The sequence below is a fragment of the Coffea arabica genome, chromosome 8e, assembly GCF_036785885.1.
Source record: "Coffea arabica cultivar ET-39 chromosome 8e, Coffea Arabica ET-39 HiFi, whole genome shotgun sequence".
Lineage (NCBI taxonomy): Eukaryota > Viridiplantae > Streptophyta > Magnoliopsida > Gentianales > Rubiaceae > Coffea > Coffea arabica.
Window position 1 is genome coordinate 50,552,359 of NC_092324.1, and position 25,681 is coordinate 50,578,039.

At 36.3% G+C, this 25,681-nt stretch overlaps 5 protein-coding genes and 1 long non-coding RNA gene across 11 annotated transcripts; 5 read left to right on the plus strand and 1 right to left on the minus strand.

Moving 5' to 3' along the window:
• Positions 1-1,342: 1,342 nt before the first annotated feature.
• On the minus strand, positions 1,343-8,244 carry LOC113703098 (uncharacterized). Of its 6 annotated transcripts, none has more exons than XR_011819896.1 (11): positions 8,024-8,244; positions 6,645-6,792; positions 6,221-6,287; positions 5,657-5,714; positions 5,429-5,523; positions 5,215-5,318; positions 4,252-4,380; positions 3,120-3,526; positions 2,273-3,028; positions 2,111-2,196; positions 1,343-1,857 (listed from the first exon to the last, which is right to left on the minus strand). XR_011819896.1 is itself a non-coding variant. In XM_072061558.1 (9 exons), the coding sequence occupies exons 2-9, from the start codon at positions 6,758-6,760 to the stop codon at positions 2,286-2,288; spliced, it is 1,719 nt and encodes a 572-aa protein (XP_071917659.1). In that variant the 5' UTR covers positions 6,761-6,792; positions 8,024-8,244; the 3' UTR covers positions 2,272-2,285. The 6 variants fall into 6 exon arrangements, 1 of the variants encoding a protein (XP_071917659.1); XR_011819895.1 differs by having other exon boundaries at positions 2,111-2,161; positions 7,952-8,244; XR_011819894.1 differs by having other exon boundaries at positions 2,111-2,161; positions 8,024-8,243.
• Positions 8,245-13,023: 4,779 nt separating this feature from the next.
• LOC113703569 (thaumatin-like protein) lies at positions 13,024-13,922 on the plus strand. The gene has a single exon (XM_027224971.2). The coding sequence runs from the start codon at positions 13,077-13,079 to the stop codon at positions 13,752-13,754; it is 678 nt and encodes a 225-aa protein (XP_027080772.1). The 5' UTR covers positions 13,024-13,076; the 3' UTR covers positions 13,755-13,922.
• Positions 13,923-18,088: 4,166 nt separating this feature from the next.
• On the plus strand, positions 18,089-18,884 carry LOC140012977 (uncharacterized). The gene is made up of 2 exons (XR_011820038.1): positions 18,089-18,387; positions 18,488-18,884. It is a non-coding gene; the product is annotated as an uncharacterized lncRNA (long non-coding RNA).
• A 2,007-nt stretch (positions 18,885-20,891) lies between these two features.
• LOC113703570 (thaumatin-like protein) lies at positions 20,892-21,816 on the plus strand. Its single transcript, XM_027224973.2, has one exon. The coding sequence runs from the start codon at positions 20,933-20,935 to the stop codon at positions 21,608-21,610; it is 678 nt and encodes a 225-aa protein (XP_027080774.1). The 5' UTR covers positions 20,892-20,932; the 3' UTR covers positions 21,611-21,816.
• Positions 21,817-22,630: 814 nt separating this feature from the next.
• On the plus strand, positions 22,631-23,832 carry LOC113703567 (protein P21-like). Its single transcript, XM_027224969.2, has one exon. It carries the CDS (start codon positions 22,899-22,901, stop codon positions 23,589-23,591), a length of 693 nt encoding a protein of 230 aa, XP_027080770.1. The 5' UTR covers positions 22,631-22,898; the 3' UTR covers positions 23,592-23,832.
• A 535-nt stretch (positions 23,833-24,367) lies between these two features.
• Positions 24,368-25,271, plus strand: LOC113703568 (protein P21-like). Its single transcript, XM_027224970.2, has one exon. The coding sequence runs from the start codon at positions 24,493-24,495 to the stop codon at positions 25,171-25,173; it is 681 nt and encodes a 226-aa protein (XP_027080771.1). The 5' UTR covers positions 24,368-24,492; the 3' UTR covers positions 25,174-25,271.
• Positions 25,272-25,681: the final 410 nt, after the last annotated feature.

A 25,681-nucleotide genomic window follows, 5' to 3' on the forward strand; every position in this document is an offset into this window, starting at 1 on the left:
AGTACATATATGCTTTAGAAAAAAGAAATTGGTCATTGGTATAGGATAAAATTTTGTACGTCAAAGTTAAATTTTCTCAAAATTAGGAGTGAATGGTCGACGACTTGTAATCATTTGGAAACACACATATCGAGGAAACTGATAGGACTAATAAGTAATGGTTTAAATTTAAAAAAAAAAAGAAGTACAAAACACGTAGTATAAGTAAAGAGAGAGAGAGACAGAGAGATAGTTGCTTTATTGGCTTGATTAAATTGCTTTTAGCAAGAATAAATAGCTAATTGCCACTGGCCATTTGGTCCAGTGGTCATCACCATTAAAGGTGATGCTGGAGGTCAGGGGTTCAATCCCTGCCTCCCATAAATTTGCCACAATTTGTGGCGGTCTTAATTGACATTCATCGATGGAGTCACATCGAACCCCCTCCCCTTCCCCTTAGACTAGGCTAGATTAGGTTATAGGACATCTATCGTTGCGACAAAAAAAAAAAAAAAAAAAAACTAATTAATAATCATAAGATTGAAGTAGTAAAAATGTGAAAATAAATAACCGTAAGATTAGAATACATGACATCAGCAATCAACAAACTCCACCTTTGGTTATGTGTACATCTCGCGTGCACGACTATATAATTATGAAATTGGAGGCATACGGGAAAAGTAAAAATGGCATGAATACATGAATCTCTGCGGACAAATGAAAATGGGAAAAAAATAAACCGATATGAAAATGATTTGGTGCACTTGACATGAAAATTGGAAGAACTTCATTTCTTCTCTATTTGTCTTCCCGGTTGTGTACTGAACCTAAGCATGACATTTGGTTTTCAGTCGATGATTATTTTCAGGTTTTACTTGTTTCAGAATTTTACATTTCATATAGGTATGGTGAAGCCCCTAGATTGGCTCGAATGATTTCGGAGTAGCATGTTATAAGGTCGCGTGTTCGAATCACCTCTCCTACTATCTTATGTATTCTTGAGAGAGGGGATGCACAAGCACAAAAAAATTAACTGGAATACTTTCTATGTCGACAACAAAAAAATAGGTCTGGTGGAAAGCCTCTCTATTAGCTATTAGATACAGTAGACTTGGGATTCCTTTTGATTGCGTAAAGGTTGTCCTAACACCTAAAAGCAGGATGCAACTTGTGGGCCATTCTTTTTAATTTAATTATCACGGTTCGTTGTTCGTTGCACCAGACAGCAATTTATTACCTAAATTGAGAGGCATCCCTCAGAATTATGAGCCAGTGCCAACAATAGACCACTTGCAAGCATCAAGTACCTTAATTGAGCGGACAGACCTAAAAATCTAGACCCCACGAGCTGCAATTTGCAAAAGAAGCTGAATTTGATCTTAATTTATTGGCCACAGATAAAACTGCAGAACCAACACATATACAGAGTAAATATCAAACCAGCTCAGATCAATCCACAGAAATTATCCAGGAAAACTTATAAAAAGCAAAAGAAAGACGATGTATTCAATATTCTTCACCTTGGTATACTATGAAGGGCTTATTGGAGAAGAGAAGCCTAACAAACTTCTCTAATTATTAAAGACAGTTTCTAAGGTTCCATGAAACTAGACATGCCTCATCCCCGGGTCAAATTTTATTGCAGTCATTTTCCAATGGAAACTGAAACTATACTCGAGTAAAGATCAAGTTTTGCCTCTTGCAAACACAGGGAAACCGAGGAAACAGGAAATCTACTTCTTCTGCTCAGTCTGATACTAAGTTGCTGTTTGTTTCCTCCTCCCAGTTGCGTTTCACTGGCACTACCACTATGAAACTAACTTCTTAGAGATCGCCTTGTTCCTTGTATGGCATTTGCTGCTGCTGGATTTGTTAGACCTGTAGAAAGAAACTTGTTGATAAGATCTATCATTGGTGTGGATGGTGGAAAGTAGACAGATTTAGAACACAAAAAATACGAACTTTAGGCTTTTACACTAGACTGCTTGTCTAAACTTTATTTCTCCAAGAAGCATTTTTCTCTATTTGTAACCCATCCTTAAAACTATTACATCCGATTCAATTCAACTGCAACTTTGTAAAACTATTATATCCATGAGGAATCATACAAACAATTTGAATGCAAACTGACCTTTCCAGTAACTGTGAGAATGTCCACCAAATTAGGCCGAAACTGTTCTTCCTGAAGTTCATTTTTATGTCACCATATATTCAAACCTACGAGAAGTTAAAAAAAAAAAAAAACAAATGGTATTTACAAAAAGGAGAGAAAAAGAGAAGTTCCAATACTAACCAATTAAATTCTTTTAAGGAGTCAAATTCATTTTTCCTCCAGAGTTAAGTGCAGATGATGATGCACAGATAGGGGTGGAAAACCTAACAGCAGTAGACTCCCATTCCCTATCAGAAGCGAAGTCCAATCGTCTTTCTAGAGATCTTCCAGCAACTGATGTTTCAGATTTGTAAGTGTTGGAAACTGAAGTGCCCTCCAATTTTGATGAGCCTGTGCTATTTATCTCCTTGCTCTGAGATGAAGATGAGGTTGTATTTCTAGGGTTTTTGCAACAAGAGGCTTCATCCCTAGCTTCTCTTGAAATTTTCTTTCTTATAATTGATGGAGTATTCTTGTAACCCATAGCAGAGTTTCTCAACAAAGACTCTGGACTGCTACTACCGTTACCAGAAATATTTAGCACTAAACTAGGAGGGGTAAAGTACAATAGCCGATGTTTGGAATGATTGGTGTGATTGTCTAGACTGATAATCCCATCACTTTCAGCCGAGACTAGGTCTTGACATTGAGGTGGATCGTAACACAAAAAGCTGGACAGCCAATGATCCTGACAAGGTGTAGTTTTACAAACTTTGTTTTTCTTGCTAAGCTGACCATGATCCTTACTATATCCATAACTTGACAAACTTAAAAGGTCAGTATTTGGTAAGAGGCCTGACACATGCCTGGTCCTCTTAGGAGATTCAAAGATCCTCTCAGGAGATTCAAAGATCCTCTCACACTTAGCAGGAGGAACGGCAGAGGAAAAAGCATAACCTGGTTCAAAAAACATTGCACTAAATCATGTGATAGTTCGAAAAAGGAGATATATAGAGAGGATTGAGTTTTCTTGGAAAAATCCTCTTGCCTGGCGAAGGATTGCCATGCATATCTGCGGGAACAATTTCCGTGCCACCAACTTTGAACCTACCAAGTGAATTTATTAGATTGCCTACCCCTTTGTCTGAAGATCGCCAGGTCCCATGCAGATGAGTTTTTGACTCTAGATGGTCCATATGAAAAATAGTGTTTCCAAGAGATAATTCTGTTGAACAGACATGAGCAACATTGTCCTGACCCCTTTCCTGAAGGCCACTTCTTTCACGAACTTTCTGGGACAACAACTGATGCTCAATGGAACTTGTTCTCTTTTGAGTAATGCAGGAACCATCAGAAGTACTCCCCTGTGAATCCAGCTCAGAGCAACAAGGCAAGTTCAAATCGAACTTTTTCTTTGCTGAGCAGTTCCAGTGATTTTTTATTGCATTATCAGTCCTGTCAACAACCCAAAGAGGTGGAAGGGGCATGAGATCAATAAAGCATGATATGGTTTTGGTTTATGTAACACAAAAAATTTGCTAACTTCTAATAGTGTTGTTGGGAGGGGGGGGGGAGTTTACCACACTTTGACAGAAAATCTAACTTAATAATGCATACGTAATGCATACTGTCTAATTCAAACTTGCACAGTAAAAGATTTAGAATGCTAACCAACGATATTACTAATCAAAATTTTTATCATGCAATTTACATGAGTGCAAGAAAAGGCAATTTTAGCGTCAAGGAAGTCTGTCTCATGATGGACAAACAATGTCATTGATTTCTATAGGCATTTTATCCCACCAAAAAAATAATATTTTTAACAAAATTAATATGTAATCACATATCAAATGCATGATCAACCATGCTAACGAAAAATTTAACCCCATACCACAGGGGCTCAGAAAACATCAGGAAATCCAAATACTTGATCTGTTTATTCCAAGAGTTGCATTCATTACAAGTAACGTAAAAACTCTACCAGCAGCAAGCTTGTTAGATTTGAAAACACTGCATTTAATCACCGCTAAGAACCTGAAGGACATCTCACACGTCACTCATTTATTGTTAAAACTGGGCAGAGTTTACATGTTTAGATTGATTACATAGCTCTGATGTAAAATGTGCTACGATCACAGAAATCAAAGTTTGAAATTCCAAGTGAAGGTGTCAATAGATACCTTCCAGGAAGAAACCTGGCTATTTCTGCCCACTTGTTGCCATATATTTGGTGATAATAGGATAGTATTGCTTCTTCCTCTTCAGTCCATGCATCCTTCTTTATTGCAGGATCCAGATGGTTGTGCCACCTGAAATTACATATGACTTCAAAAGATTGCATATATACCAGTCTTAGGGATATATGCCCAATGACACTAGAATATTCATGGACTTTTCTCATTTGGCTAACGAAGAAATCGAGGTGCATACATAATACATAATCCTTTTGGCCACAAAAGGGATAAAGGCCTCTCTCTTTCAAAACTCAAAGAAATATTTCCAACTGTGTCACTTCTGGCTTTAGCTGCTGGAATCTACAGTGAAAACAAGACTTGGAAGACCAGATGTATATGTCAGCCTCAACTGTCAATTTCATGTGATTCAGCTTAAACTGCCGATACGGTCAAGGTCAATACACAAAGGATAAACACAATTGACTTAACTTTAAGCAAGGCAGCTTGGCAATTCATAAAACCAATTGAGCAACCACCAAATTACATGACCTGGAAGGTCTCATATACACCGCAGAAAACGGATTTGCGGAATGAAATGGACCAACCAAGAAAACAACAAAAGACTTTGAAACAAAATTTAGTTTGATTTGTGTCTACTATGTCTCTTGAGACGATTTTCTAATTGTCAATTTAACACTTTTACATGCAAAACTTAAAGCCAAAAGAATGAAACTTTTAAGCTATTCACCACATGAAAAGTTCAACAAAGGCAAAGAGAAGATAAATTTAAAAAAAAAAAAAAAAGAAAGAAACATATTACAAAAGAACAAAAAGCCAACGATCCTCAGCACCCCATTCAGCAAATTGCTCATGGTGTTTATCAATAAAATGTCTCCCCACAATGGTAAATAGAAATATCTAGATAGCCGAATTGATTCTATAGAAAAATTAATAACTAACATCATCTACCTTTCCCTGCATTGCTTGCCAATTCGACCTGGCAAATACTTAGCGATAACAGACCATCTCTTGGAGCCAAATTTCTCGACTAACTGAATAATCTGTTCATCCTCCTAAAGGTTTGAAAAAGAAATTTAGACATTACATATCAATAACAAAAATAAATAGATAATAAATAAATAAATAAATGCATGTTCCTGCTTTAGATAGACACAATTTTAACCTCTTTTGTCCAAGGGCCTTTGACAAGTTCAGGATTTAGAACCTTCTGCCAGCGGTGCAAGCACTGAACATCGGTCCTTCCGGTCATGCATTCAGCTGTGCAAGGAGAAGACAGTCGCATCGATTTTTTTGCACTCTAAATTACTACAGGACAGGTAGCATTACCTCATGGCAGTAACAATTTTTTGTGCAGATTGGCAGAAAGCTATTAAATTAGTGTGCTATTTACCTATTCTTTTCCAATTCCTCCCATTGAACCTCTTAACCACTTCAGCCAGCAGATTATCCTATTAATACAACAGAAGTTAGACAGAAAAGCACATCTGATATTGAGGTTAAAAATGGAAATTCAGGCATAGACTATCTCAAGGCATGCAAAATTCAAAATTTCCAGTATATAGCCGATGAAGAGATCAGATTCATTATGACATAATTATCATCCTTTTAAATTGTGTTTCACTCAATGGAAAACTTCTCCAACTAGCTTGTCAGAGAAATCTGAATCCATTAGAAAGAACTTGACATGAGAAAAATCAAACCTTAATTAGCATCTTATTTTTCTAAATACATAATTAGCTACATCTTAGGTATTTCGCATATTGGATACGGCTTCTACAGGGTCAAAACTCATACTAGTCAGACAGTCCTTGAAAAATTCATCCATCAAATAAGCCGAAGAAATAGAAAGATTAGTCCTTTTTTAAAGTTCAAAAAAGGATAAAGAACTAAATTTAATAATCTACATCCATAGGACATTTGAGAAAAGTTGAAGTAATAATTGCCATCTACCAACCTCTTCATCTGTCCAGCCTGCCTGTGAAGATCGTCTTGTTGAAAAAGAACTTGTTTGACTAGTGAAACTAGAAGCCAAAAATTAGAGAAAGTCAAATTTTGGTTAGCCCAAATGAAAGTAAAATAACATAATTTTCTGCCCAGATACATATTATTCATTCATATCATGGATGCTTCTAATAAATAACAGCACCTAGTCAACCATATAGAAATGATTTTACTAAAATAGTCATGGAAACCCTTTGATCAAATTTGGAAGCCTAAAAAGAATGCATCAATAGAACACTAGAGACATAACAGTCACAGAGTAACTTTGAACTTGATAATCTTACAGATAATCCTCGGCAATGTGGGATTGGTCAGAAAAAGTAACTGAAATCGCAAGACCATAAACCCGTGCAACCCAACATGCAACATAAACGCACCTTGAATCAGAGGAATATCTTGGAGTTACACAATCATAGCTACTATCTGAAGCCGAAGAACATGAACCAAATCCAACTTCTTTCACTAAATCTGGACAGCACGTAAATTCGACCATGATTTATTTGGCTACCAACTTTAACACAAAAACTGCAAAAGAACACAAGTTAAAATGCAGAGTGATCATGTATTCTCATTATGGTTAGTAGTTAGCAAAATTTACTTAGAACGATAGGACAAACAGAAAGGATCAAACATAAACAAAACTGCTATTCATATTAAACAAATTCCCTTCTCATGATGGTAAGAAATTAACACGACTTACCTAGAAAGATAGACACCCAAAAGAAATAGCACACAAATGAAACCGTAATTGATCTAAAACAGATTCCCTTCTTATCATGGTAAGTATTATCACTATCCACCTATAAACTCAAACTAACCAAAAGGGAATAAAGATCAGTGAAACTGCAATTGGTCTTAAACATATTCCATTACTCACCATGGTAAGTAATTGACATGATTCACCTAGAAAGTTAAACCAACCAAAAAGATTAAACACAAACAGAACCGCGATTCATCCGAACAGATTCGCCTTTTCATCATGATAAGCAATTAACACTATTTACCTTGAAAGAAACCAACATAAAGGGGATTACACATAAAGAAAACCACGATTCATCTTAAATAGATCTCTTATTTCCATCAAGGGACAGAAGCTGCATGGTAGAAGTGAAGTGATCGCAGCAAATTCAAACAATTACATTATAATCAAAATTAACTTTCTTTAAAAATTTTGATGTAAGAAACATCATCATCTTCATCCCACTTCTCCAACATTTCTCAGTGACTAAACCTCAGAACATCAACAAAAGCATAACACAACTCAAGTTAGATGGTGCTGATCACATCCAAGTACGAAAACAAAACTATAAGAGAGAGAGAGAGAGAGAGTTAATCTTTCTCAATTAAACAATATCTAATTACAATTATAAAATATCAGAAAAACGCAAAAAAAATAAAGAAGAACAACCACAAAGCTACAAAATCACAACATTTCTTAGTGCATAGTAGAAAAGAATATAAAAAGTTTCACATTTTCCATGCTCTTTAACTAAAAGAAAGGCAAATAATCAAAACGTTTGGATAAAAAACAATTATTATGGTATCCTTTAACATTCCCTACATCTTTGTCAGCAGTCGAACAGATTAAACAAAACTCTGAACCAGAAAGCCATCAGAGAAACAAATTCAGAATTAGCATAAACCAAACAACACAAAAAATTAAGCGTCCAGATCAACAGCTTACATCCGTTAATCCCGAAGAAACATGAGAATTGTTCACATAAATAAATCAATAAAATCAACCGTTAAAATATACCAGACAAAAAGACATAAACAACAACAGAAGAGCCCAATGAACGACTTGAGGAAGAGGGATAGGGTTCACTCAACGAAGAGGAAGAGTAGAGGGGAGAGAGAGAGATATATTGCAGCAAGAGAGACAGAGAGAGAGAGTATTTGCAAGTGACGCGAAGTAGCGGGAAAGCACAAATAATAAAAACAAGAGTCCAAACTCCAAACGCAACTACTGTACTGATTCCACCGCTGTACCAGTAAAGTATTTTATACTATACTGTACGCTATGAGTGAAGTTGTAAGTTGTAACTGGTGAGTGGGTGAGCGTGTGTTTTTTACGGGGTAATTTCAGAAACCTCCTTTAGGTTTATTACAATGTCACTTAGCACCTTTAAAGTTCAGAAAATATCACTTACCTTCCCTATTTTCGAACTTTTGTAACATTTTTACCTTCCCTATTTAAGGTTTCTTTTTGTTCTTGTACAAGTCCCTTAACGGTTCAATTTCACGTAAGAATTGAGTAATGACTGAAGCTGTGTTTTCGTTCATTGTCTTCTTTTTTTAATTTTTTGGCTTTGTATTCTACTTCAAGTGTTCATATGTGTGTGTATATATATATATATGAAAAGAAAAAGATTACATATATAGGGAGTGATTTTTTTGGATGCGTTGAGACTTGAGATAGGGAGTGATTACTGATTATCGACCACAATTAAGGACTTTATTTAAGGTTGAAACAGCTAATAAAGGTAAGATAATAAAACAAAAAAAAAACACACACACACACACACATTTGTGAGTTAAGGCTTCATAAATATGATGAAGATATCTATCTTATATATATAGGTTGTGGTTATCTTAGTATCTTGCATATTGTCAATCTTAACTTAATAATTTAATGGAATTAAAAAATCTTAAATACTATGAAAGCCTAATTCTGAGTTTTATCTTTCTCTTCCCCAACACTCAAATCTATCAAAATTTTGGAGCATTAACCGTTATTGTTTCAACAGTTTCAAATTAAATAGTGTGGAAATTTCATATATATATATATAACCTTCTTTTGTTTTTAAAGCATCCGATTAAACTGTAAAATAGGAAATACCGATTAAAAGGAAAAAATTTTTGGACAGCACTTAAATTATCATGTAAATATAGACACTTGTGTTTATTATACCCTTTATATTCGGACATAAACCTGAATTAACTACATTCTTTAGCAAGATAAACACTTAACCATCCGACACCCATAGGAAGTCTAGTAGGGCATCTATTAAAATAATAAATTAGTTACATTTTGTAGAAACTCCTTTGCTTAATCCTCATTATGCATCCTAAGCTTCTTAAGGGGCAATTGCTCTCCTTCATATGTGAGATTAAGACTTATAATGATTATCAACTCCAAAGTGTTATCGAATCAATCATTTCACTGTTACTCGTAGATTTGGATAGCAGGAGTAATGCCAATTTGATTATTTAGAGCTTGTGTAAATCGAGTTAGATGTTTAAAATTAATGAAAATCACTTGTTCTAACTAGAGATGCAATTGAATCAAGTAGAGTCGAATTCGAGTAGTGTACTATTCAAGTTCGATTTGAGTTAAAAAATTTGGACTCCAACTCTCAAAGCTCGATTTTATTTTGCTTTATTCGAGTTCAAACTCGAGGTCATGCAAATCAAGCCTAATCAAACTTAATTTTGAGTTCAATTGAGTTTAACAATATAATTTATATTTTATATAATTTTAAATAAAGAACAAATAGACATTTCATATTAATAAATTAAAAATAAAAAACCATATATATATATATATATAAATAACTTAATTGATCTCGATTAAACTCAATGAACTTTCAAATTTCATATATTAGACTCGAATTTGAGCTACTGCTCAAACTCGAGTTTGAGTTCGAGTTTTGACCGAATAAGTTCTCGATCCATTTGCATCTCTAGTTTTAAGTTCTAACGATTAATGAATCTAAACCATAATATTTATTTGTGAAATTAATAGAATACTTCATATTAAGTATAATTTTGTTATTTGAATAAATGTCTAGCAAGTGTGATAAATACCATCGAAACGTATTACTAACAACTTGGTTTAAATTTGCTTTAAATGAACCGTTTATATTATATTACGAAATTACAATGCGTAACGTACATTTTTTATTGGGGCGTTCTCGGTTTCTTAAACCATAGCAGCCTGTTTTGCTAACATTAAATTGGATCGATAGGTGAAAAAGAAAGGAGTTAGTTTATGGTAAAAGTCACCCTATGCTACGACAACTGGAATTGTCATGGTGGCCGTGAGACTTAAGGCACACCAACTCTGGTCGGTTCAGTCCACTTACATTTCCATTATTGGGCCATTTGAGGTCCTCAAAACTTTTAGTGTCGGCCCAGGCATCGAAGAGCTCTTTGCCTGCCCTCGAAATAGATGGCTTAGTCCAGTCATTGGCTGGATACCCTTTGTATTTTCCGTGTTTGTCCAATAGAGCCGACTTGGTTGATGGTAACATTTGTCAAACAACAATGGGTCCCTTCGCTTTGGACGGGAAATTATATGAAAAAAATTATCTAAAATAGCACTATAATACTCTTTGTGATGTAATATATATGAAATAAAAAAATAATTAAAATTTATATTTATGATGTAAGTAGAATAAATTTGGATTTTTTTTTTTTTGCAAATTTTGGTAAATAGACAGACCTATTGAGATCATAATATTATATAACTAGGGGTGATGTTAAACCAAGTAACTTGACTCGACCTCGCAAACTATTCAATCAACAGCTCGACTCGATCTCATTTTGACCGAGTTCAAATTTGAGATCCAATATTTTGTACTCAAAGTCTCGAGCCTAATCAAACTTTTTATAATATATATTTTAAACTTTTTATAATTATTATTGTGAAATGTCATTAATATCATTTATTTAAAATTATATGTAAAATATTAATTTTTATTACGTGAGTTCGATTAGACTCGAATAGGTTTGATTAAATTCGATTACACTCGAATAGATTCAATTGAACTTAATTTGACTTGATTCTGTTTAATTAACTCGAGCGGGAGTAAGGTAAATTGAAATCGAGTTTGAACTCGAACTCAATTTTTAAAAGTTCGACGAGTTTGAGTTATTATTTTATATCGAGTCGAGATCAAGTAGTACACTATTCGAACTCGACTCGACAAATGCGCCCCTAATGCAACTCTCAAGTCACTAATCGAATTCGACTCGACCCAAATGCGTCCCAATGCAACTCTCAAGTCATTCCTTTTCTTCTTGAAAGACTTAGAGTATTGGTCTTCTTTAAATTTTTTTAAAAAAATTGTTAATTTTAGCTACACCATAGCTGAATATAGGATTAAGGCTTCCATTGGGTTAAAGGCAGCACAAACAAAAGAAGAAGCATTTAACAAGAACAGACAACATGGTAGACATAGAAGTCTTTCATCACAAATGTCTTTCCACAAGATTATCCTTAAGTGTGTGCGGATGGTGGAAAGCTTCGCCTCCTTGATACTTTCACTAATTCTACATGGCAAATTTCCACATTCTTTGCGATCTATTGGCCCATCGACATAGAGCAATTATATCGAAGTTATTTTCAAGAAAACTTTCCAAGTCCTCCATTGACAGAAAGGTGGGCAGGCAGTGATCCAAATTTTCTCAACATGAAATAAAGATACGAGTTAGACAGTAATAAAGAAAAAATAAAATAATTAAAATGCTCAACAAAATGGCATTGCTACATCCAATTTTCTCTAACTGCTTACTGCAATTGTAGAAAATAGAATTACTCTAAAATGGAAAACAACTGAAGAGTTATAACATGGTGAAACAAAGAAGAGAATACATGGGACGGAAATATGAAGTCTAGTTATAAAAGCACAACGCCAGAGAAGAAAAAATTCACTTATAAGATACTTCATATCCATTTCCTTTAGAATAATAATAATATTACTAATAATTATTACAAGAATAATACCACTTTTTATGTTGAGCTAAGCCCATTAGTTATGTAATTCATCATTTTCTCTATTCGTAGAATAAAATTTTGTGATAAAACAAAATCTTTGCATCTATAATGCACGGCAAAATCAGCCCTTCAAAAAGAAACAACAAAACTGTGTGAGTAGAAAGTGTCCCCTAATAAAACGTTTGGATTACCATCTTATCAGAAGATGAAAGCTCTCAAGCTAATATTCTATTCGTGTCATAATCAAAATTTTTTTTGTTCTAGTTTTGATCTGCTTCATTTTATACCATTAGTTTGAATGACGCACAGACTACAAAAGAAGAAAAAAAGGAAAAAAAAAAAAAACATTGCGATATTTTTCCCTAATCCTTATAAATAAGAGGGACGGAAACAGTCCAGTCCAGTCATCCATAGCAGCCCAAAGTAGGGACAGATATAATTCTTCATTCGTCATCTTCATCATTTCATTCATTTGACTGTTCCAACAATCCTTATTCCACGGGTGACCGGCAATTGCAAGGTTCAACCATTACGACTCCGCCTTGTCCTATTATGGATATACATCTACTGCGCCAGAATTAGAGTACTACTTTTCGTCTGTTCATACCTCGGGGGCACTTCCAGTTCCAGGTTGGAATTTTCCATCCTCGTTATTTATGTCTATTTCCTCACGTAGCTAGAGAGGTCCACCAGATCAAGCAGAAGTTTTGAATCTTTAATATATAGTAGCTAGAAAGATTAGTTTTATTATTTGAATCTTTAACGGTAAATCCCAATCAAGAAAGGAAAGATTTAGAGAAAGAGTAGTAGTAATGCAATCTAAAGTTATTTTTTAAACAAAATTGCAGATAAGCACAAGCATCTTAGTAACAGTTTGCTGCGACTGCCAGAGTTAATGAGGGTCCACCTTGATTATTTTGGACTACTTTTAGTCAATCTATCCGGCTGTTCAATACAAAATTTCGGATTTACCAGTGACATTACACACTTTGGCCCTCCATGCCATAGTCGCCCGCTACCCTATAAATACCCACCCATTTTCTTAAGCCTTGCTCATTCATACAAGCACGACTTTCTCCATTCCTTAACCATGAAAACCTTCAATTCTTTCAGCATCTCCACTCTTCTCATCATTGCTTTCCTCTCAGCCTCCGCCCATGCTGCCACTTTCGACATCCGAAACAATTGTCCCTACACAGTCTGGGCTGCAGCGGTACCTGGCGGTGGTCGAAGGCTAGACCGAGGCCAAACATGGACCATCAACGTGGCAGCCGGCACAGCCGGAGCTCGTATCTGGGCTAGAACAAATTGTAACTTCGATGGAAACGGCCGTGGCAGCTGTCAGACCGGTGACTGCGGTGGAGTTCTTCAATGCACTGCCTACGGTAGACCACCTAATACTCTAGCAGAATACGCACTGAACCAGTTCAATAACCTGGACTTCTTCGACATTTCCCTTGTTGATGGCTTCAATGTGCCGATGGATTTCAGCCCTACATCCAATGGCTGCACCCGGGGCATCAGGTGCACCGCCGACATAAATGGGCAGTGCCCGAATCAGCTTCGAGCTCCAGGAGGTTGCAACAATCCATGCACTGTTTTCAAGACTGATCAGTACTGCTGCAACTCAGGCAGCTGCGGGCCGACCGACTATTCCAGGTTCTTCAAGACTAGGTGCCCGGATGCATACAGCTATCCGAAAGATGACAAGACTAGCACATTCACTTGCCGAGGAGGAACCAACTATAGGGTTGTCTTTTGCCCATGAAAAGATCCTTAAAACAAAGACTTGCTTGAGACTAGTTAAATATTTATACATGCATGGCACAATAATTTGCTGGACACAACACATAATGTCATCTGCAAATGCAATATTCAGTTCAAATAAAAACTAAGAACTGATAATAAAGTTAATAGCTACTGGATGTTCGTGTTATTTCTTACTCTAATAACCTGTTTAATATTCATTGAATTATTCCTTTTTCCTCGGTAGTTTCTTCCTCTCAAGTCGAATGTGTGAGTTATTCGAAAGAAAAAATGGTTCAATTTTTTTTTAGGCAAAAAAAAGGTTCAATATTTTAGTTGAATAGAAAGAATATACATATAAAATTTGAAGAAGAAGTGGAAAATCGAAACGATTTGAAACTAATTCCCCCATAAGAGAAATTGATAGTCTTTTACAAGGAGCTAGAGAAAACAAGGGATTCAAGTCCACACAATTTTTTTTTTTCACAGCAATTGTTTTGTTGGCGCAGGATTACCCTAGTAAATTGCCTACAAAAAGAATATGGTCTAGCCTATTTTCTATCTCAATTTTCAGTTTAATTCTTACGCAAGACCCTATAACTATCCTGCTCGGGTGATCGAAGGTGCGTTCATCAATATGAAACTCTATAGTGGGTTCTCTATCTCACAATTGCAATAAAACATTATAAGCGACAAACTCTTCCTAAAAATGTACATCCCTTTCTCTTTAATTTATGTGTTTTTTTTGTGTGAACACGTTTCAATGTACAATTTTTTTATGGCGGGTTCAAGAGAAGATCCAAACCTTATAAAAAAAAAGGAGAAAAGAAAAGGATTTGAGATTCGAACTAGAGACTTCAAAATCATCTTGTTAATGTCTCTAGACCAACTAAATTGGATTTTCGGGACATTCAATGTATAGTTTGATCCATTTAAACATGCATATTCATTTGCATTCACATCTACCTTGAACAGATAACAGGTCTTGATTAGTACGTATAGTATCTTCTTTTGTGGTAATTGACCATGCATGTTAATCCCACCCTTTTGCCATCCATTATCTCATATCGGTCTAGGCAGATGAATATGCAGTATGAACTTGATTCGGGAACAGTCGTTTCCTCATCTGCTAGATAAACTCTTTCCGTATATGGATTCTTTCATTATCAAGAAAAATTTTGTCGCAGCCAACACAGTAGGACATATCTGGGCTAGAATCAACTGCAGCTTTGGTGCAACCATTGAAAGAAGCCATTCAAAGGTGACAATCACAATTTAGTGTCTCCAGACTTTAAAGTCAAAGTCTTGGGATTACCAACAGCTCAAAAGGCACGCTGTTGGCGCCAAACTGGTGATTGCAATGGTATTATTCAGTGCACCCTAGCGGAATACGCAGTAAATCAATTCAATAACCGAGACATCTTTGACATTTCTCTTGTTAATGGCTTCAACGTCCCACTGGAGTTTAGTCCTACATCCAATAACTGCAGACTAAGAGAGTACTGATCGACAAGCAGCCCTAACAGCCAATATATGTCCCTAAGTCCGGATCACTTCAACGAAGCTCACTTAAAGTTGAAACTAAAAGGCCAAACAATATTCATTTTCCTAGTCAGTCCTCCGAATATGCTATCCACAAAGTATTCTTAAAACGTGCTTAGTTTGGATGTATAATCTTGAGAATTAGAGTATTTAATATGTCAATCTGGCGACATAATATTTCCTACTAAATCGTCTTTCCTCGTTTTCTACTCATCTAATATTTGTCTGGACTCATCAATGTGAAGTTTAATAAACAACACAATAATGTGATTGTGGCTGCTTCTTCTTTAGCTATACAAAGAATTGCAAAATCCTACTCAAAAGTTTATAATCACTAACATGTTTTTGTAAGTACAATTTTTAGAATAATAGAACACACGAAAAAAATTGTGGAGAATTTTATACCTTTTGCTTCATTTTCTCTTTGAGAGAGATTTGTTTCCCACATGTTCACAAGAGATACTTTGAAGAGCAGTTTAAGATTTCAATTGTATCAAACGCTAGTCATTCTAGCTATTATCCTAGGAAATTAGTTCTACAGTGGTAGAATTAAAAATTATTCCAGTTGAGGCACAATATAAAATGAAAATAGTTTAGTTCGACCAATAGAATTAGACATTAAGATCCACATCCCAAATAATATATGTACTCACTAAATAACACAATATGAAAGCATTAACTTTTTCATATTGGAAATCTCTCTAGTAGACTAAACTTGTATTTAATAGAATTGGGTTTGTATTTTTAGGCATCGTCAAAGTAATGGATTGTGATTTTGACTTGATTTTTCTACAAAGAGTTATCATAATATATGAGATTTTTAATACAGATTTTTCATATATGAGATTCTTTTGACGAAAAAAGATGTTGTATGTAATCTAGTAAGAGCAGTTCTAATGGTTTTCATGCTTACTGGATCATCTAATTCAGGGATCTACTAATGGTCATGTCATGGTAACATTATGATGTCATTTGATATTTTAGTTGATTGTTATCAGACAAGAACTTTCCTTACTATAGTTTGTCAGAGTAACTCTAAAGTCCAGATACACTGGAAGGGAGCAGCTGAAATGTTTTTAAACTCATGTACTGGGTACCTTGACATGTTTGCCTGCTTGCGCTCCATAGGCTAGGATAGAGACAGATAAGCTTGCGTTCATTAGTGGAAAACTGCTTAAGCAGAAACTATGGCATAGTTGGAAGCTACTGGAGTCAAGAGATTACACGGCATAGTTGATGAAGCTAGGAGTGTAAACGAGTCGAGCCAAGTCGAGTTTTGGCCTAATCGAGTCGAGTCTCGACATAATTTCATTGAGCTCGAACTCAAGCTCGAAAAAAATAAAAAATAATTATTTTATTTTTTAAAAAATAAATAAAATAATATATTTTTTAATAAATAATAAAATATTAATGATATATATGTAATTTTACTATTAAAATTAAAAAATATAAAAAATATATATACTTAAAATAAAAAAATAAAAATTTATACCCGATTCGCGAGCTAACGAAGTTAATATTTTGAGCTCGATTTCTACTCGAGCTAACTCGAACTCGACTCGATCAGCTCGCGAGCGGTTCAGTTCGTTTGCAGCCCTAGATGAAGCAGAGCAAATGCCTCAAAAAAGAAAGGGTGGCTTTTTAGACTCTTTGTCTTTATGCAGGAACCAATTACCGAAGAATGGTTGAACCACTTGACACTAGATAGACAATAGATGGTTTGGGTAGAGAAGAAAGGTGTAGCCCAAATATTTACATTGAGTGGAAAAATCAATTTCCACTAGTATTGTTATTAAGGAATTTTTTTTCTTCGTATATACAATTTCCTAAGATTTTTATTAAAGCCAAACAATGGAATGAAAATTTCAATTCTCTATAAGAAGGAATCTGTGATTAGAATTTGTAGAAAGTAAAGGTAGAGGTAAGAAAGACAATATTCCAAAGTTGGAAAATATTTTCAAATGCTAAACAAACACTAGAAAATGAAGTTAGAAAATATTTTCAATAGACTAACCAAACACTCGAAAATGATGAAAAGGAAATGATTTTCCTGGAAAAGTACTTCCATGGAAAATATTATTCCAAGGAAAACATTTTACTCCTAATCAAACGGACCCTAAGATCCGCATCCCAAATAATAGCAACTAGATCTGTACGTACTCACCAAATAACACAAGATGAAAGCATTAACTTTTTCATATTGGAAATCGCACTAGCAGACTAAACTTGTATTAATAGAATTGGGTTTGTATTTTAGGTATCGTCGAAGTAATGGATTGTGATTTTGACTTGAATTTTCTACAAAGAGTTATTATAAACACATATACATACAATATATATATATATATATGTTTGCATACAGATTTTTGGGGCCAAAAGAAAGTTTTTTTTTTTCTAAATTGCAAGTTAAATTTTATTTTTCATTGGGGGCACACACATAAATTTTTTGGGTGAAAACAAAAATTTTCTTTGAATTTTTGATACTTAAAATTTTAATTTATTTTCACCAGCATAAACAAAACCAGAAAATTTCCTTAAAATAGGAGAGAGGGGTTTGGAGTGAAAAAATTGTGTCATTTAATGTATTACCAAATCTATCCTTACTTCTAAAGAGAATTACATCACTTTAACTCATATTAATTTGTTGAATTAGCTATCACTTCCCTAACAGAAAAATACCATTTTTTTTTTATAAAAAAATAATACAACAATTTAACTATTTTAAATTACTATTTTTCAACAAAAAAAATAATACTAATCATTTTTTTATATCTTTTTATTAGTAGCACACACATTGGGTGTGCCTTAACCACAAGTATTAAATTATTTGTAGAGACAAAAAGTCGAATTTACAAAAAAAAAAAAAATTTAACTTCTAAAGAGAAAAATGAAGTAATTTTCCACAATTTGGGACGGCGGTCCCTCCCCACCAATACCACCTTAGTTCCTCCATGCCGACTGACTTACGTACGTGTAGATCCTCCTATGTAGTTATGATCAGCAGAGTTTTCTGAATACTTTTATTCTATGTTTTCCGCAATCAGTGACCTATCGAAGAAAATTCTACTCTACGTGGCAAAGAAAGGCAGCTGCTCCTTTCAAGCGGCGCTGAGGTGAGGTCCGTTGTGATATCTCGAAATGTAAAATCTGCAATTTTTCTTCCGCTCGAAATCTCCTGAAGTCTTCTTCGTCTTCTTCTTCCTTTTCTTTTAGCTGCAGCTTTCATCGCCAGTAAACAACTGACTGACGTGCCAGCCCTGGAATTCTTATCCATATGATAAGGAGAGTATATACGAACAAATTAGTCAATATGTCCAGAGTCTTTCGACCTAATTTGGCCAAACCCTTGGAATTCCAGTAGACAAGATCATGTGCAAGGTGTCCTTTTCTTTTCATCTTTTTTGTTTTATCTTTGCTCTTCTTCGAAGGTGGGGAAGGAGGGCAAGGTAGTTGGGTTCGCGGGACAAGGGCTTTTGCCATTAATACTTGAGAGTACGTAAGATTAGCTCTCCTTTCTGGCTTGTTGTCCCCTTGTTTTTTCTCGTTGGAAAATTTTTATACCTTGGACATGTTATTTTTAATGTTTTTGCAGATTTGTTGCTCTTTTTTTTTTTTAGTTTCTAGACCCTTTTATTTAGTTACGTGTTTGATTCTTTAAACTACACCACCCTTGAAACTTGTAGAAACACCTCATTCAACAATTAATTAAAGAAACAAAGAAGAGAATAGATATTCTTGGATAATACTAGTAATTATTGAAAGTCAAGATGGATTAGTCTTACCTTAGAGAGAACTAGATTGCCAATAGATTATCATTGGTTATGTAACTCATCATTTTCTCAAGGATTGAGTAACGCACTAAAATAGATTTTTAAAACTTCTTTTCAACACGAGAAGTGGATTTACATTCATGTCACATAATTTATTGTTCATAAGGGGAAGGATGTGGGAAGGATATTTTTTCTACACATAGAATAAAAATTTGGCACAAAAAAAATAAAAAAATTACACCTACGACAAAGTTAGTCCATCAAAAGGAGCAAAACTATGAGTAGAAAGGGTTCCATGATGATAAAACTTTTGGATTATCATCTTACAAAAATTTTCTCTCATTCTGTGAAAGGTCTCAAGCTCATATTCCATTTGTGTCATAATCAAATTCTGTTTTTTCTAGTTTCTCCTCCAGTTTTATTGATACTTAAACCACGAAAGATGAAAAAGTGGGAACCAAGATAACATTGCCATACTTTTCCTAATTCTCGTCAGATGGACAGAAACGGTCCAGATATCGATACCAGGCCAAAGTAGAGAAGATAATAACTTAATTTATCATCCTTTGACAATTTGACTGTTCCAACAATCCTTCTTGTTCCACGACTGACCGGCATTTGCAAGGTTCAACAATTTACGCCCCAGCATTGGAGGTAATACGATCGAGTTGATATATTCCAACCTTCGTGTCAAGCAGAAATTACTGAACGAACGAAGCTTAATTAATCCGTGATGCAACACGAGCATATTCTACAGAATATCCAATCTCAAATATGTCAAGGCAATAAATTAGAAAGATTAGTTTTTATTTGAATCTTTAATAGCAAATCCTAATCAAGAAAGCGAGATTTGTAGAAAGAGAAGTGGTAAATGCAATCTAAAGTTTTTTTTTTTTTTTTTTTTTTTTTAAAAAAAATTGCAAATAAACATAAACGGAGTTGATTTTAACAGTTTCCTGCATCACGGGCCCGTTCCCATGGGAACCATACTACTAAAGAAACAAATATATAGTGCGTTTTACCATGGCTGGCATTCTTTGTTGAAAAATTCTACTACGTAATTCACAATGGGCGGCATGAAAGGTAAGTACGCGTCGTTGCAATAAGTACGTACCGCTTATTCCAATCGTAGAAAATAGAATTACTCTAAAATAAAAGATGAAAATAGATGTAAACAGTGAAGATGGATTGTTATCTTCTCTCTCATTGCATGGGCGCTGTAAGTAGGGGTTCATAAGACAACGAAGCATAGTCTAACTAATAAAATGTTTTATTTGTAATCAGCATTGTGGGTCACGAATTCGAGTCATTAAAGAGTAAGTGGGAAACTATTATTGATCCTCCTAAATTATTTAGAAAAAAAAGTAGCTCAAGAAAATAAAATTCTAGAGGATTGATTCTGGAGTACTTCACAAAAATATTTAGCTTGCCACTTGAAACTCAGTAAAGCACTTTTTTTTTTTTGTCTTGGGTAAGTGGAATGTCAGTAAAGCGCCAAATTGTATTCTAAAATGCATAATAATTCCCTCTTGCTCAACAGAAAGAAAATTAAAAAAATAAATCTTTTTTTCTGGGCCATCTTCTGGAAACGTGGTCACAGAATGGGCCCCAAGTCTTTCAATGCTAGCTTTTCTGCCCGTCCCCAAGTAAGAACTAAGAAGTGGCTGCCCTGACTTGAATTTTCTTCTCCAAGACTGCAAGTGCTTAGTCAATCTATCCACCCATTCAGTATACTGGAAATAATACCATTTCAAATTGTCCAATGACATTAGGATAGACACTTTGGCCTGACTTTCCCACTAGTCCCGTATGCCCACAAATCCTATAAATACCCACCCATTCTCTTAAGCCTCATTCATACAAGCACAACTTTCTCCATTCCTTAACCATGAAAACCTTCAATTCTTTCGCCTTTTCCACTCTTCTCATTGCTGCCTTCCTCTCAGCCTCCGCCCATGCAGCCACTTTCGACATCCGAAACAATTGTCCCTACACAGTCTGGGCTGCAGCCGTCCCCGGCGGTGGCCAGAGTCTAGATAACGGCCAAACATGGACCCTCAACGTGGCAGCCGGCACAACCGGAGGTCGCGTTTGGGGTAGGACAAACTGCAACTTTGATGGCAGTGGCCACGGCAGCTGTCAGACCGGTGACTGTGGTGGACTTCTTCAGTGCACTGCCTACGGTGCACCACCAAATACTCTAGCAGAATTTGCATTGAACCAGTTCAGTAACCTGGACTTCTTCGACATTTCCCTTGTTGATGGCTTCAATGTGCCGATGGATTTCAGCCCTACATCCAATGGCTGCACCCGGGGCATCAGCTGCACAGCCGACATAAATGGGCAGTGCCCAAGTGAGCTTAAAGCTCCAGGAGGTTGCAACAATCCATGCACTGTTTTCAAGACTGATCAGTATTGCTGCAACTCAGGCAGCTGCAGTGCGACTGACTATTCCAAGTTCTTCAAGGATAGGTGCCCAGATGCATACAGCTACCCGAAAGATGACCAGACTAGCACTTTCACTTGCCCTGCAGGAACCAACTATAGGGTTGTCTTTTGCCCTTAGGCCAATACCAAGGATCCTAAAAATTCTCGTTACTTCCTACATGGTCAAATATAGTACCCGACGCTAAATAATATGTTGCAACAGCACATGTAGTGATGTGCAACTGCATCTTTCTTTTAAGTCCAAATATACAGTTGGATTGAGATTGGGTGTAAGTAGCTAATAATGCACGTTGATGAATAAAACTTAAGCATCCCTTATAGTAACACAGCTGAATGCATGATCTCTTTCTACGTAATTTGGGCCAAACCCTTGGATTTCTACAAGCATGACGGTGCAACGATGTTATTCACTCCTCTTCCTTCTTCCTTTTTCTTTTCTTTCACCTCCGAGAAGTTGCATGGGAAGGCTAAGTCCGCATGTAATATTGTACGTAATTGGGTTTTTTTTTCTTTTGGGAATCCTAAAAAAAAAAAAATCCTTTGCATCCCAAGAAATTCTACCATCCCTTATATCTTTGTTACCCAAAAAAAAAAAAGGGGGGGGCAGCCTTTGGCATTTAGAAGTCCATTTGATACCTTTTTTGCGTAAACAAGGATATCGTCTAAAGCTAATCAAATTCGTTGGCTATCCTTCTCTTTTAATTTTTTTAAAAAAATTTTAAAAGAGACTTCAAATCTTCTTCAATGGGAAATGAAGAAAACAAGAAAGGGGAAGATTGGAGTTAGCAAGGCGCATTAATTTGTGCCTACATTAATTAATTTGTTAATGTCCGTGTTGGGTCTTGGGACATTTCTTTAAAGTATTTTCTTTTGCTGCTCCTAAGATCTCGACCAAAATATATATTTTTTTTTCCGAAAAAAAAAGAAAGAAAGAAAGAATGCTTAAGCCCGTTTTATGCTATTGACACACACAAATCCGGTCCAAGACCGTTTAATCCAGTTAATGCGAGGACCGGTTGGCTACTGGGCCTAAATGTCCACCAAGTCTCAATTAATGACTTTCTGCCATCAGTGACGCTGACGACCAACTCGTGTGGTAATTTTTGGACTAAATTCCTGTATTGGGTTTGTTTGTTTAGATCCACAATACGCTTGGCAGGTGCCTAACAATTATTTCAGAAACATTAGACTTTTCTTCCTATGGTTTTTTGATGTTACGTCACATGAGGACTTTTCTCAGTCAATCATTCTAGTCTGCAGCTCCATGGAAGCAGCTGAATGGGGGACATCTAATCTTCCTAAATTCTACCAGGAAAATACTATAGTAGTAATTACTACGTAGTAGTAATAACACAAAAGTCAAGAAAACTGCATCCTCCCCTCCCTCTCCATGGTTGATTATTGCCATGAGATTCCTCAACTTTCTCCTTATTTCTACGGTTCTAACAATCACCCTCCTCACAACCTCCACTCAGGCGGCCACTTTTGAGATCCAAAACAACTGTGCCTACACGGTTTGGGCTGCGGCCACTCCCGGCGGCGGCCGGAGGCTTACTACCGGCCAAACATGGACTGTCAACGTGGCAGCAACCACCGCAGGTCAAACTGGTCGTATATGGGCTAGAACCAACTGTACCTTCAACTCAAACGGCACCGGCAGCTGTCAAACGGGTGACTGCGGGGGAATTCTTAGGTGCACAGTCGACGGTGTTCATGCACCCCCAGTTACTCTAGCTGAATACTCGTTGAACGGGTTTAATAACCAAGACTTCCTTGACATCTCCCTTCTTTATGGCTTCAATGTGCCAATGGAGTTCAGTCGTCCGTCCATTGGCTGCACCGGCGGCATCAGGTGCGCCGCCGACATAAAACGACAGTGCCCACCTAAGCTTAGAGCTCCCGGCGGTTGCAACAGTCCTTGTACCGTATTCAATACTGGTGGATACTGTTGCACCTCTAGCCTCACATGTGAACGGACCTACCTCGCCAGATTTTTTAAGGATATGTGCCCGAATGCATTGAGTTACCCAACAGATGACCAGAGTAGTATATATACTTGCCCAGCAGGCGGCACCTATAGGGTAGTCTTTTGCCCTTAGTAGAGCCGAACTACTTAGAGTTAGAGGCACTTGTAAGTCGTTAAGTACCAACACTCTGTAATAGTTCAATCAAGTGTTTATCATCATCAGGAGATTTTACTGCCCCTTCATTCGAATATGGTGTGCTCAAATTAAATGATATAGCACTTTCACTTCCCCTGAAGGAACCAACTATAGGGTTGTCTCTTGCCCTTAGACCAATACCAAAGATCCTAGTAAAAATTCTTGCTACACAGTCAAATATGGTATCGCATGGGTTTGCTTGAACAGAGTATTATTTGAAGTATTATTTGGAATAATTACTGTAACACTTCTTTAATGTGATATATATGAGATAAAAAAATAGATTGAAAATGTATTTATGATATAAACTAAATATTATTTGAGATAGTTTGCTATCTAAACACTCCCGTCTATGTTGCAAGCAGCACATCATGTAGTGATGTACAAATACATCTCTAAGATCAAATAGACAGTTGGATTGACTTTTGAGTTTAAGGAATGGTACTTATCAATGCGCGTTCATAAATAAATTCTGCAATCCCTTAATACGAGTGAACACATAATTGGTTAATTCGTTTAGATTTCAATTTTCTTGGCATCCCCAGGCAAAAAAAAAAAAAGAAGAAATTCTAGCATCCTTGATATGATATTGTTCCAAAAGAAAAAAACATCCTTGGCAAGTTAGAAGATTCATTATTGATACTTCTCTCATTATATATATATATATTTTTTGATGTAACTTCGTATGATGACTTTTCTAGGTCAATCATTCCAGTCTGTGACCGTGTACATCTATCTCCCTAGTCCTACGCCGACCAGGAAAAGATTGACTAGTATTTAATATTAGTAATAGCAATAAATCAAGAAAACTGGCTCCATAGTTGATTGCTGTGCTGCCATGAGATTCCTCAAATTTCTCCTTACCTCTACGGTTCTAATAATCACCCTCCTCTCAACCTCCACTGAGGCGGCCACTTTCGAAATCCAAAACAATTGTAACTACACGGTTTGGGCTGCAGCGGTCCCCGGCGGTGGGCAGAGGCTAGATAATGGCCATACATGGATCCTCAGCGTGCCAGCCGGAACAGCCGGAAGTCGTATCTGGGCTAGAACAAATTGCAGCTTCGATGGAAGAGGTCGCGGCAGCTGTCAGACCGGTGACTGTGGTGGACTTCTTCAGTGCACTGCCTACGGTGCACCACCAAATACTCTAGCAGAATACGCACTGAACCAGTTCAATAACCTGGACTTCCTCGACATCTCCCTCACTGATGGCTTCAATGTGCCAATGGAGTTTAGTCGTCCATCCACTGGATGCACCGGCGGCATCAGGTGCGCCGCCGACATAAATGGGCAGTGCCCAAGTGTGCTTAAAGCTCCAGGAGGTTGCAACAATCCATGCACCGTTTTCAAGACTGATCAGTACTGTTGCAACTCAGGCGGCAATTGTGGCCCGACCAACTATTCCAGATTTTTTAAGGAAAGGTGCCCAGATGCATACAGCTACCCAAAAGATGACCAGACTAGTACATTTACCTGCCCGGCAGGCGGCAGCTATAGGGTAGTCTTCTGCCCTTAGTAGAGCCCAATTATTCATTTAGAGGCACTTCTTGCCTTGTCAAGTTCCAACACACTTCTATGTAATCATATGTCAACTAAAAAGTATAGTGTTTGTTATGATCCAGAGCGTTTTAGGAGTAGCACAGGCTTCAATTTTTGTTAAGGAGCAAATCATGGTCATTAATCATCTTTTCATTTTTTTTCTCTTTGATACTCGTGGTCATTAATCTTTAGTGAAATGCTAGCCATATATATATATATATTCTTGCCGGCATTAATTAGTTGGTAGAGGACTTGTTGCTTGACCCCAAGTCAAGTCCACACACGTTTTTGTGTATACCACTTAACTTTTACTCCGAATTGAGAAAATCGCAGACGACTTGGCAAAACTGTTAAAATGGTCAATTCATTTTTTCCTTTTCTTGGTTTAATACTTCTGAATTGGTCTTCTCCCTCATCTAAGTTCTTGATTCCACCAGTCTAATTTCGGCATCAGAAATTGACTTCTCCATTCTTCTTACTAGGCC